Below are 12,219 nucleotides of genomic sequence, written 5' to 3'. Positions count from 1 at the left end.
TGGGGACGGGTGTGGGGAGTGGGGGAAGGTTTCCTCTTCGAAGCCAAAAGGGGCAGGAGGAGAGGTTTTGGGGGAAGCCAGACCAAGATGCTGAGACAACAGCTGAAGGTTGCAGCCAAGGAGCTGCCTCCCTGGGTCACCGGTGCCCTGGCTGGCAGGATGCTGGGGCAGGGGACGTGCAGCCCACACTGTGGGACTTGGCACATTCAGAGGGACCATCAATCTCCCTTGAAAATGAATGAAAAACCTCTTTTTTCTTTTTTTTTCAGCCTTGCTTTCTGATAGATCCATCCTTTGCACGTGCCCTGAAGAGGAAGGAGCAGTTTGACCATGAACACAGCTACGGGAAAAATCAGCTCGGATCTGGGACAAGACTAAGGTCACCTTTGTCCTGTGATGTAAAGGTTTGCTTTGTTATTTAAGGACAAAGGGTCACTGGGGAAAGAGTAGAGGACTGTGGCATGAAAGCCCAAGGAGTCAAGGCCATGCAGTCAGCAGGGACTGGGCCGTCATGGGCAGTGACAGGCAGGCTCCCGCCGGCAGGCAGCATCACTGCGGGATGTTTACAACATGACATTTTCATGCACTCTGAAAAATAATAAAAAAACCCCAACAGTTGATTTTCAGGGCAATAGCGTCATGTCTGCCTGCCTTTGCACTGGGGCATGATGCACAGCGCTGCTCACATTAAGACACAGGTCAGAGGAGGCATGGCTGCAAACGCTGCTTGGGGACAGGAGCAGCAGCCTCGCTGCCTGGGATTCAAGGCGAGACATGGCGGTGGCTGCACTGTCCGCAGCAGCTTCGGTGACAACTTGGGAGAGCAGGGCCGTGGCTGCCGGAGCACCGGTGGGTGGGTAGGACAGGCTCCATGGCAAGTTGGTGGGGTGCCTGTGAAAATCTCCGCTCTGTGTTCCTGTCTCCCAGGTCTGGGGTCTCGGGCATCTTTTGCCAGTGTCACACCTTGTGCTAATGCCGTGGATCTGCTGAAGATCCCATTGCCCCTCTCACACTGCCAGGAGAAGCCATATATCCACTCCTGGCTCCTCAAAACCCTTCCGTCATCCCTCAGAGGTGCCAGGCTTTCTCTGAGCTTCAGAGTAGCCCCTCTCTTCCCATTTAAGTTCCTTGGACAATGACGGGACCCTATGCTGTATTTCAGGGATGTTCTTTCCTAATTCTTCCATTTTTCCTCCTGGAAATACCTTGCCTGTGCCTGCTAGGACATGTATCAGTCATCCAGAGATGCAGCGCCAGGGATGCCCCTGCAAGTCCTGCCCCAGTGAATGCTATCACGCTTTGTACCATTTCTTTTCATCCCTCTTTCACTTTCAGCCGCACTGGTCTGTCAGCATCCCTGTCCCCCCTGCCTGCTCCATGTCCCTCTCCCTGCGCTTCCCCACCTGTACCCCGAACCCAGGACAGCAAGCCCAGGTGTGGGGCTTTGGTGCCTACAGGAGCATCAGCCACACAGCCGAGAGCCTCCCACCGCTCTGCCGACAGATTCATTTGCAGTGGCTGAACGGAGCGTGCCTGGGGATGGCCACAGCATCCTCCCCGTCCCCAGCCCACCTGCCCGGTGCCTCTGCAGCTGCAGCCCCACATGGAGGAGCTTCAAGGTTCAGCTCTGTGTGAAGGAGGCTCAGCCCTGCTCCGCGCAGTTGTGGGGGGACCAGCTGCTCAGTGTGCCTTGTAACACCCCATCAGTTGACCGGCTGCTGGCTTTATTGGCCCTGAAAGTGGATCAGTGCTTATATGAAGCCATGTGCTTGTGTCTAGAGAGGTTAGGACACGTGCTGGGTTTGGGCTTCCCTTCTCCATGCCGCTGTAGTGGGCAGAGCCAGGCGCTGGGACCACCGGCACCGCTGCAGCCTGCTGCAGAGGGGGGGTGGACTGCAGCCCTGCTCCCGCACAGCACCGTGTGGCTGCAGAGACACACATCTGAGACCCTGGCATCACACATGTCATCTCCTGATGACCTGAGAGCATTGCCACAGAGCATGTCACCCCGTGTCACCTGAGGAAAAGCTGTCTCAGTGGCCCAAAGAGAGGCGAGCTTTTTTTCTCCAGCTAATAATCCCAGCCAGGGCAAGATAAGTGATGCTATAGAAAGTCCTCCAAGCCCGAGAACAGCTGCACTAAATCCCTTTAGTCCTCAGCAAGACATTTGTTTACAGGGAGACTAGATTTTATTACCCGGGGTTGTCTAGTACAGGCTGTTCGCGGGCTCCCTGCCCACCCCCCCCGCCGTGCTGGTGCGGGTCCCTCGCTCCCCTCGCCGGGGAGGGCTGGGGGCTGCAGCAGGAAATGACCGTTGGGGTCAGGATGGGTTTTCAAACCTGAGATGGCCTTTTTTGCTTGGAAAAGGTCAGTCATCAGGAGGAGGGATGAGCCGGGGACTGCCCGTGCTGGGGTCAGCTCCTCTTAGCCCCCGTGCCCGAGGCTGGCTGTGACACCAGGGCTGAGCACCCTGGCCGACGGCTGCACAAGGGACATCGGTTTCCATGAGCCCGGCTGTAGGTGGGAACAATCCCATCCCTGAGGAGGGTCCTGTACCCTCGGGCAGGGCATGCCACAAGGATGCCCTTGGTCCCCCGGGATCGGTTGGTGATGCCAGGTGGCATCTCCTCTCACCCCTCCCCACTGACGCCCAGCTGGGGCTATGGGCAAACCTCAGCCCTCACCTCGTGCAACCACCTCCTGCCTCGAGATGACAGCCTTTACGCCATAACTCCATCTGGCATCGGGGGTCACCGGGCAGCGAGGCAGGAGCCAGGGTTGGTGTGACCCGCTCTGGGGCCAGTCACCCCCGTGTGCCTCCAAACCAGGGCCGAGCTGCAGCCTTTCCCTGCTCGAGGTGGCACGTACCCTGCGGTGGCCCCACCGGTGCCGGGAACAGGATCCGTCCAGCGACACGCTGTTCCAGACAGAGGTGGCACACGGAGCACCACGTATGGCTGATCCATCTATGCATCAGGGAGGGCTGCGGCTCCCCTGTAAAGTGGGGGCGGAAGCTATAGCGGTTCAGATTTCTCCTCTCACCTGTAGCTAAATCAAAGGCCATTTGGATTTAATCTCCGGGAAAGGCAGGTTTAACCCTCTCCTGTGCGGCCGGGTGTCCCCACACCAAGGTGAGGACCTGCCTTGCCGACTCTGATACAGGCAGCGAGGGCAGACAGCAGCTTGCCGCCAGCCCTCTCCTGTTTTCACCTGGTGTCCTACCCAGGGCTCGTTCTGGGTGGGAGAACCCAGGTTCTTTACCCCGCAAGGCTGTTGCTTGGCCACTGCCTGCGGCGATGGGCAGCAGCTGAGGACACGCTGCTCAGTGGAGATAGTCTCACCAGGGTTTCTCATTACCAACTGGTTCCTTCTCACCTTCTCAGCTAGAAAGCCAGAAAGCCCTGCTGAAAATGCAGCTGCTCTCACGTACACCATGAATTTAACCATGGGCAGAAACAGGAGGTGGTGGGTGGCATGGGGTGGAAGCATCCTGTGGGCATGGGCTGCCTTCACTGCTGTGTCCTCTTACGGGGTGCAAAGGCACTGGGTGCTGGGGCACCAGGCACCCCATTGCAGAAGGTAGCGATGTATCAGCTCCATCAGCTTGCAGAAGCTGGCTCGGACTCGTGGAAACGCGTCACAGTGCTGTGAGCTATTTGCCACCACATTTATAATGCTTCGCTGCCTGCAAGCAATGGGCAAGGCACACTGCTCCGTCAGCTAGGAAAGCACTTCACCCTGCGCGTGACCGCACGGTGCTGATCTGCTCGCTGGGCAGCACACGTTACTGGGGCACCGTATGTTACTGGGGCACAGTGTCCAGGACTGGAGCAATGCCCAGCACCGACTGCTCCATGCCATGCTAGAGAACATTGCTCCCAGCTTCCTCAGCAGCCACCATCCCCTCTGAACCGTGACAGCTGAGCATTGAGATATGAGCTCCCTGAAAACACATCGAGGAGCAGCACGGGCTGTTCCTGAGCTGTGCAAGTTGTCTCGCTGGTGTGTGTCTCAGCGCTGCAGCAGAGCTGTGCCCGGCAGCGGAGCTGGGGGCGCTGGGGTGGTGGGAAAAGTTCATGTGCTCTTTTGGGTTCCCCTTCACAATAAAGCACTGAACATAAGGTTTGCTAGTGAAATAAAAATGAGTGTTTGCAAAAGATGCTTCAAACCTTGGCAAAACCTTAGGGCCTTTTTTGGGGTGAGCTGAACTCATGCCCCTCCAGCAGAGGAGCTCCGTCCCTCCTGGGCAGCCGCGTGGGCTGGTTCAGAAACAGAAGGGGCACGTGTCCCATGTCCTGAAAACAGCAGTGTGGGGGGCAGGGTGTTACCTGCGCAGAACCCAGACTTTCTCCCATACTAAGTGCTGTCGGCTTTTTCCAGGAGTGGTTGTCCAGCTCCCTCCCCTGCCCTTGTCCCTGCACCCCGCGCGGTCCCTGCATCTGCTGCTGCTTCCCCGCTCTTCCCCACCAGCACATGGTGGGAAGGGGCAGCGTACACACCATTTTCCAGTGTTCTGCCCCGAACTGCCCTCTCCTGACTGCTGAAGGCTGCCCAGCCTGCGGGGGCTGCGCTCGCCAGGGGCTGGCCGGTATTTCCAGCTCAGCTCACTGCTCTGCCTGAGCCCCGGGCCCTGGCTGGGGACCACCCCTCACGTCCCCCTGGGGCATCCCACTGCTCCGTGGCTCTTGGCCCTGCAGAGGGTTGGCTTTGGGGTAAAGATGACTAAGAACCCTCTTGTCATACATCTTCAATTGCCCCTTGCTCCAGACTTGTCTGTGAATGCCGGCTGTGGGGTTCCACCTGCCCCAAACCCACCCCCTAGCTCGTCTGTGCCCCATCCCAGCTCCTGCCATCCCTTTGTCCTTCCTCCTGCTGCCTGCACTCCTCCCTCCAGCAGCTCAGGGCTCTTTCCCCTCCTCGATCCCTTGCAGGCAGGTCGCTGCCCCCCCCCCTCCCTGGGGCATCGTGGCCCCCCCTCTGCGGGAGCAGCCCAGACACCTCCGGCTCAGCGCTGGCCCAGGCTTTGCCCCCGCCGTGCTCCAGCCCCCATGGGTGCAGCATGTGCCCTTGGTGCAGGATCCAGCACTCCACCTGAACCCCCCAACCCCACGGGGGACAGATCCTGGCCGCTCCCGCAGCCCTGCTGGAGCCAAGAGCGCGCTCGGCTCCACTCGCCATCTCGGCAGGTCCCCCAGCTCACAGGATGCAGGGTTTTCTGTAGCACTCAGCCATGAGCATCCCCAACTCCAAGTGCCCATAAAGGTCCCGTCGGTCTTTCCCTGGGGGAAACACAGACTGAAATATTTATTTTCTTTATAATACCTGAGCCAGGCTGTCTGGACAAGCCCTCCTCAAAAAATTTTTAGGCCCATCGTTCTGGACATAAAGGGCTGCAGTGGAAAATAAGTCTTTGCATTCATCCTTCTTTGGTTTCTTCCCTTCCTTGCACACAGCCCCCCTGTGCTTTGCTTTCCCTGCTGTCAGTGGACATAAACTAATATGGAATGAGACATTCATGCAAAAGGCCTTTGGAAATATTCATTGCTCATCTCTTAACAAGATTACCCCTGAAATCCTCCATTGCTCTGAGGGAGATTTAAAACCGTTCAGGCTCTTGGTAACCATAGCAGCACAGATGTGAAAACTGAGGGGAGACAACTGATGTGAAAAATCATTGGGATGTACAGACAGGCTGCCTGCGACTGCAGCACCAAGGCAGGGGAGTTTCTTCCCTGCAACACATTTCTTTGTCTACCACAGCCAGGGCTGGCTCTTCACCCTGGCCAGACCACGCAGGGCACATCCACTCCGCAGAAACGGCTCAAACCGCAGACCATGGTAGTGGTGTGACCCTGTGCTGGCTCCCACGGGCACCTGCCCCACCGCAATTTGGGAAAACCTCCATGGCTGGCGTTGCTGCTCAGCGTTTCCCAGCGCATCCACCAGCTCGTGGCTCCTTCCCTGCAGGGAGCCGGCAATAACCGCGATGGGTTACAGCCACGACAGGGTGCTTGGTGCCCAGGGTCCCCATTCCCTCCGGCCATGGGTTCTTCCTTCACCTTGGGCACCATTTCCTCACCTGTAAGAGGCACTAGATGTTGTGAGGTTGAACAGATTGATGTTTTAAGGCCCTTTGGAACAAAATATTGGGAAAGTAAGCAGTGGTGAGGGCATTGCACAGGGCCCTGGCACCTCCCGAGAGCTGGCTGAGGCCTGCAGAGCTTCACCATAGCCGACTGGGAGGAACCACATGAAACCCTCTCCTCTCTTGAAAGCCCCTGTCACTATGTCTATCTAAGCACAAAGAAGCATTAACCAAAATTATTTTCTTATTTTAAAAAAATGAGGTTTGGATTTAAACGGCTTCCAAAATTGGGGTGAGATTACTTGTCATGTCCTGCTTCCTCACCACCTTCGGTTCTTCATTTCTACTGATGTTGATGTCACTGCTTCGTTCACATGTCTGAACCCGGCATCCTCTGTTCATCCACCCCTTCTCCTGGGTTTTGGCCTGACGAGGTCCTATGGCCATGACATCTTCTGCCTCCTCGGCTCCTAACTCCTGCGGCTCAGTCTTTGGCATGGCCTTTGGGCTTTCCGCATGGCACAGCAAGTCTCTCCAAAAAGAGCTTCATGTTGGCGACTGAAGGTGCTTCACTAGATGGTGCAAAACCCCACAGGGTGCCACGGTGTGGTGGGTACTTCTGGGCACCAGTCCCAGTTCTGTTACGGACCCAACCTTCCCCTTCTCCCAGGGTAGGCTGAGCCGAGGACAGGGCTCTGCTCACCCCGCTGCAGTCTCGTGGCTCTCCTGATAATAAGATCAGATAGGAAAAGCTGTTAACATGGCTAAAATGTAACAATAATTGGGGAATTAAAAGGCAGGAATAATTCTTGTTGAAAAGGGCTTTTGAAATCAACAGCATGAAACGCTGAAACAGGTACTTTGCTATGGAAAGCAAATCAACTGCATTAAACCTACAAAAACCAGCAAAGCTAGAAAAAACCCCACACGCCTACAAATTTAGGAAAAAAACCCCCCTTATTTTAACTTCTGAGCAAGTTCCCTTTGTATTTGTACTTTGCATAAATCAGCTTCTGAAACAACTCTGGTGTGAAATAGGGAAGGTGACTGCTGAGGAAACAAACCCAGACAGGGCAACCTGCACCTCTACGAGCAAACCCACTTCCAGAGGTGATGCCCATCCAGGTGGAGATGGGGACCGACACACATCCCGCCTCTCCACTCTACTGACCAACCAACTGTTCTGGGTCACGGTTCTGCTGAAGCTGGGTCACGGCCAGCATTCCTACCCACAGCTGCTCGGCATCTGCTCATGGAGATCGCGATGCATCATTTTCAGGGAGATATTATTTTCCCCTCAGGTTAAATATTTCATAAAATCACAGAATATCTGACAGCTGAATGTGGAGGTTACGACACAGGGGTTTCACAGAGATCTTATTTTTCCCCTCAGGTCAAATATCTCATAGTGTCACTTAAGAGTTGGGCACGTTTGCAACAACCCCTTCTGCAAACAAGTTGCCAGCCTCAGATAAGCGCATGAAACGCTGCGGGTGACACTGGTCAGCCCCTGTCACTTGCGGCCTTGAGCCACCCAATGGGTGGGGGACAGCCGCTGGGCTCCCCTGCTGCCAGCCAGCCCACGCCAAGAGCCACATTAATTTCCAGGGAGGACAAAAGGCAGGACAGCTCGCGCAGCGTGGCGGCTGGATGCTGTGGCTCCCCCGCGCCACTGGCAGCAGCGAGTGATGCAGGCAGCGAGCGATGCGGGCAGCGAGCGATGCAGGCAGCCAGCGATGCAGGCAGCGAGTGATGCAGGCGCAACGCGTAGGGCTGGGGTGGCTGCAGGGCTGAGCTGTGCGGATTGGCCCGAGCACCCCGCTCCCCCCCCTCGCCCTCCCTCCTTCAGCATCCTCAACCCAGGAGATTGGACAGCCTGGTGCCACATGGCAGAGAGGAACCAGGATAAAAAAATGAGCTGGACTTGGGGACTGTAGTGTCCGCAGCGGAACAGCTGGGAGAACTTGGCAGGGAGGTGGCACCAAACTTCCCTGGCTGCACCGAGCCGGGGCAGGGGAGCACGGGCAGACGGTGGGACGCCGGGTCTGCGGCCACCCAGGGGCACCTGTGGGGCGAGCGCCAGCTGCGGAGCATCCCGTCCCCTCTGCGCCCAGCCATGTCCCTGGTGGTGAAGGAGAAGAACCATGTGCGGCTGGTCTTCTTGGGTGCTGCTGGTGTGGGGAAGACAGCCCTCATCCGCCGCTTCCTGATGGACACCTTTGAGTCCAAGCACCGGCGCACAGTGGAGGAGCTGCACAGCAAGGAGTACGAGGTGAGCGGGGCCACGGTCAAGGTGGAAATTCTGGACACCAGTGGCAGCTACTCCTTCCCAGCCATGAGGAAGCTCTCCATCCAGAACAGCGATGCCTTCGCCCTGGTCTATGCTGTAGATGATGCCGAGTCCTTTGAGAGTGTCAAGAGCTTGCGGGAGGAGATCCTGGAGCTGAAGGAAGACAAGTTCCCTCCCATCGTGGTGGTCGGCAACAAGGCAGAGAGCGGCGGCGAGCGGCAGGTGCCAGTGGAGGATGCCCTCTCGCTGGTGGAGCTGGACTGGAACAGCCGCTTCGTGGAGGCGTCGGCCAAGGACAACGAGAATGTCCTGGAGGTCTTCAGGGAGCTGCTGCAGCAAGCCAACCTGCCCAGCCGGCTCAGCCCGGCTCTCTGCAAGAGGAGGGAGACGTTGCCCAAGGAGCAGGGGCTGAGGCCTCCCATGAACAAGACCAACAGCTGCTCGGTGTGCTGAGCCGGCTGCCTGGGGCTGGGAGGAAGGCACCGGCAGCAGCGGCACCGGCTGGAAACTCAGGTGGGCTGGGTGGGGAGAGGTGCTGCCCCAGCCAAAACCAACCCTGCTGCCTCCCACCCCTTCCCTCCTCTTCCCCACCCAGCCTGCCCGGAACGGTGAGAGTTGGAGATGCCAAGTAGGAGGGACCTGGAAGGGATGCTGGCTGCGGGAAGGGCACGGGGAGGGGGTGAGCTCCCAAGGAGGCAGGAGGTGTAACTGGGAAACTGCTGTGGTCAGCCAGCACCTTGCATCTGTGCCATGGTGAGCCGGCAGGCAGGCAGGCAGCTCCTCACTTACTAGGAAAGGCGGAAAAACAACAGGTCTTTGGCTGCATGCATCAGATGGCAGCTGGGAGCACCTGTGCAGCTGCATCGCGCCCGCCAGTGCTGCTCCCCCAGGACTCGTTCGGGTCCTGTGTCACCTTGCCCCAAGCACTTGCACGTACAACCTCCTGGCGCGGCTACGGTTACAACGACAGATCCAGCGTCCAAAGTGGTTTTGATTTTGTACCTTGGCATCAAGCATGCGATAGGGCAGTCTATGCAGCAATTTGGTTTTCTGTTTTCTCTATTCTTTTTTTTTTTAATTTTAACCACACCCAATAAACATGTTGTTGCAAAGTGGAACTGGAAAACGTCTGGGTTTCTCCTCTACTTCAAATGCTGCAGTTCCCAATATCACTGTTTTATGCCTGGGCCCCTTATCACTGTATTGGCTTTCCCTCCTCCATGCTCCATCCTTATCTGGAGTGTCCTGGTGCTGGAGGAACCTCCCCAGCTCTCCAGCCTCCCCTGGCAGTGTCAGGACATTTGTTGTTATGATTTTTCTGACAATTTAACCATGAAGTTTTTACCAAGCATGGGTAACTAAAAATAAAACAGCTCTTCTCACATCCAAGTACAGAAAAGAACAACAGCCATTAAAAGACAGCTGATCCACTGAAACAAAAACCATAAACACATTAAAAGGAGATAATAAAAGGAGTGGGAGAAGAGCACAGAAGGGCAATATTTACTGTGCTTTAGTATGCACTGTACTGATTGACTCTCCCCTCGCGCAGCCCATCCTTGCCGTAACAAGCATTTAACCTGCTCAGCAGCCACACAATCACAATAAATAAAGACATTAAAGCTTGGTGGATTAAAGAGTCATTCACCCTGGCCCCGTCCCAAGGGAGCCCCCAGCTTTCAGGGGGCGCCCAGCTTTCAGAAGCCCAGCCCTGCCGTCCGGTGTGCCCTGCCCAGGCTCGCACTCGGTGATCCCAGTCCCTTGCCCTCGCTGGGGCACCCCTCGCTGGGGCACCCTGCTGCCATGTCCCCGCGGGCACTGGCGCAGCAACGGCGACCTTGGGCAGGCAACCCCCTCCTCCCGGAGCCCAGCGCAGTGCCTGGCGGGCGGTGGGCAGCGGGAGGGTAGGTGGGCTCCGGCAGGACCCGCTGCTGCTGCCAGCCAGCTGGGTCACGCTGCCCGAGTTCTCCAGCTCGTGGCCACGCACTTGTGCTGCCACCGCGATGCTCCACGAAGGCATGTGGCTGCTCCTCACCCAGCGCCTTGGGGACAGGCATTGCAGCTCAGGGCAGAGCCTTTCCTGTGGAAAACGGGGCTCCTGCCTGGAGGGAACAAAAGTTCACTTTTGGCCGCTGACCCAGCATGGTGGTGCCCTGCCCACAGCAGGGACGGGCATAAGGGATGCACGCACAGGTGATGCTGCACCTTGGCTGTACCCATCACCTGGGCCACCCTGTGGCAGCTGGATGGGGATGGGGCTGTCCCTGCCAGCACTGCCAACACCAGGCCCTGGTCAGGGGTGACCTGGTCATGGTGAGGCACCTCCTAGATGGCACAGTGGCTCTTGCCTCAATGACCCAACCTTTCACTAATGAGCCAGCCCTGCAGGAGTTTCACAACTTGCAGAGAATTTTTTTGTTTGTTTTAGAGCAGGGTTATGCTAGAACGAGGAGCACCAGGCTTTTTGGTTTAAAGCATTATGCTAAATGCTGACGAAAACATCTTTGCAGTGTAAAATTAGGAAGCTGGGATGAGCAAGGCTGCCTGCCAGCCCCCTCCTGTGCAGCGAGCCCCACACGTTTTCACCCATGACACGGACTGGACCCAGCGTATAATGTCTGGGCTGTCCCAGCAGCCTCCCGAGGCTCAGGGTGGCAAAGCCCCTGAGCTGCTGTAGGGAGAGGCTCCCCCATGCCCCACCACTGGCTTCCCTGGACAGACCAATATCCCCCGAGGTGCTTCAGGACCCCCACTTCCAGCCAACCCGGCCCAAGACCTGTGGGGTACAGCAGCTGCAGGTGCAGAGATGTTGACCGAGATACTGGAGCTGCAGGAGTTTTAGGAACTGTGATGCTGGAGGTGCAGAAGCTGCATGAACCGAGATGCAGAAGCTGAGATGCCGGAGCTGCAGGAACCAAGATGCTGGAGGTGCGGGAGCTGCCGAAGCCAAGATGCTGGAGGTGCAGAAGATGCAAAGCCTGAGATGCTGGAGCTGCAGGGACCCTCTGGACACGGCACAGCCTCCCGCTGCCCCTGCAGTACTGGGCTCCAGCAATGAGTGGAGCCATTGGAGGAGCTCACCCAGCAGCACATGCCACACGCCCAATGCCCGGCTGTGTTATACAGCCCCAACCAGCGGCCTGGGTCCCGGTCCCGGCCCCCTGGCTGCACAGGGAAAGGGGCCCAGGCCCAGCGGCAGGGATGCTGTTGGGATGGCGGGCAGCTCTCCCAGCCCTCCTGCCCCTCACGGGCAACCCCCCCCACTGGGCCAGTGCGGGTCTGGGGTTTTTTTTGCAACACTGACTTGAAATCCTGTTGCACGGGGCTGCTTAGCTGGGTTGCAAACAGCTGCCTCGCTTGCATGAGGGGGTAGTGAGCTCTGGCTTGCAGGGCTGTGGTGTGGAAGCCGGGGTTAGTGGGCAGCTGCCGTGCAGGGACTCCGGCAGGACAAGAGCCTCTCAGATGTCTTCTCCCCATGGCTCTGTGCAGGACGCAGGGCAAGGGAGAGCGGTCAGGATCCTCAGCCAGTGCCCACCACGTTTTGCCGCAGAGGGCTTGTAGAATAGCTGTAATAGCAAAATGCAGACAGCAGTATGTGGTAAAGGCCCCTGGTGCCGGTCTAGGGGAGTGATCTGGGCCAGACACAGTGTTGCCCCCGAGGTGGTGTGAGCCCTGCCCCACTTTCTGCCGCGGGCGCATCGGCGTGCCGGGGCTGCAGCCGTGCTGCTCTCTGACAAAGCAGGGCAAGACGTGCAAATATGCCAGGTGAGGTTAAACATAGGCAGGTCCTATGTCTCATGGCCTGAGATGTGTGTGCACAACCTGCATTCTGCCTCTGTTCTAT

The 12,219-nt window shown here is 57.5% G+C and overlaps 1 protein-coding gene across 1 annotated transcript; it reads left to right on the top strand.

The window, feature by feature from the left end:
• The first annotated feature begins 5,381 nt into the window (after positions 1-5,381).
• LOC130146411 (GTP-binding protein Rhes-like) lies at positions 5,382-9,978 on the top strand. The gene has a single exon (XM_056332524.1). The coding sequence runs from the start codon at positions 8,202-8,204 to the stop codon at positions 8,826-8,828; it is 627 nt and encodes a 208-aa protein (XP_056188499.1). The 5' UTR covers positions 5,382-8,201; the 3' UTR covers positions 8,829-9,978.
• The last annotated feature ends 2,241 nt before the right edge of the window (positions 9,979-12,219 follow it).

Source organism: Falco biarmicus, chromosome 1 (genome assembly GCF_023638135.1).
Source record: "Falco biarmicus isolate bFalBia1 chromosome 1, bFalBia1.pri, whole genome shotgun sequence".
NCBI classification, from domain to species: Eukaryota; Metazoa; Chordata; class Aves; order Falconiformes; family Falconidae; genus Falco; species Falco biarmicus.
Note: the sequence above shows the minus strand (reverse complement) of the source record. Positions and strands in the feature narration are given on the sequence as shown.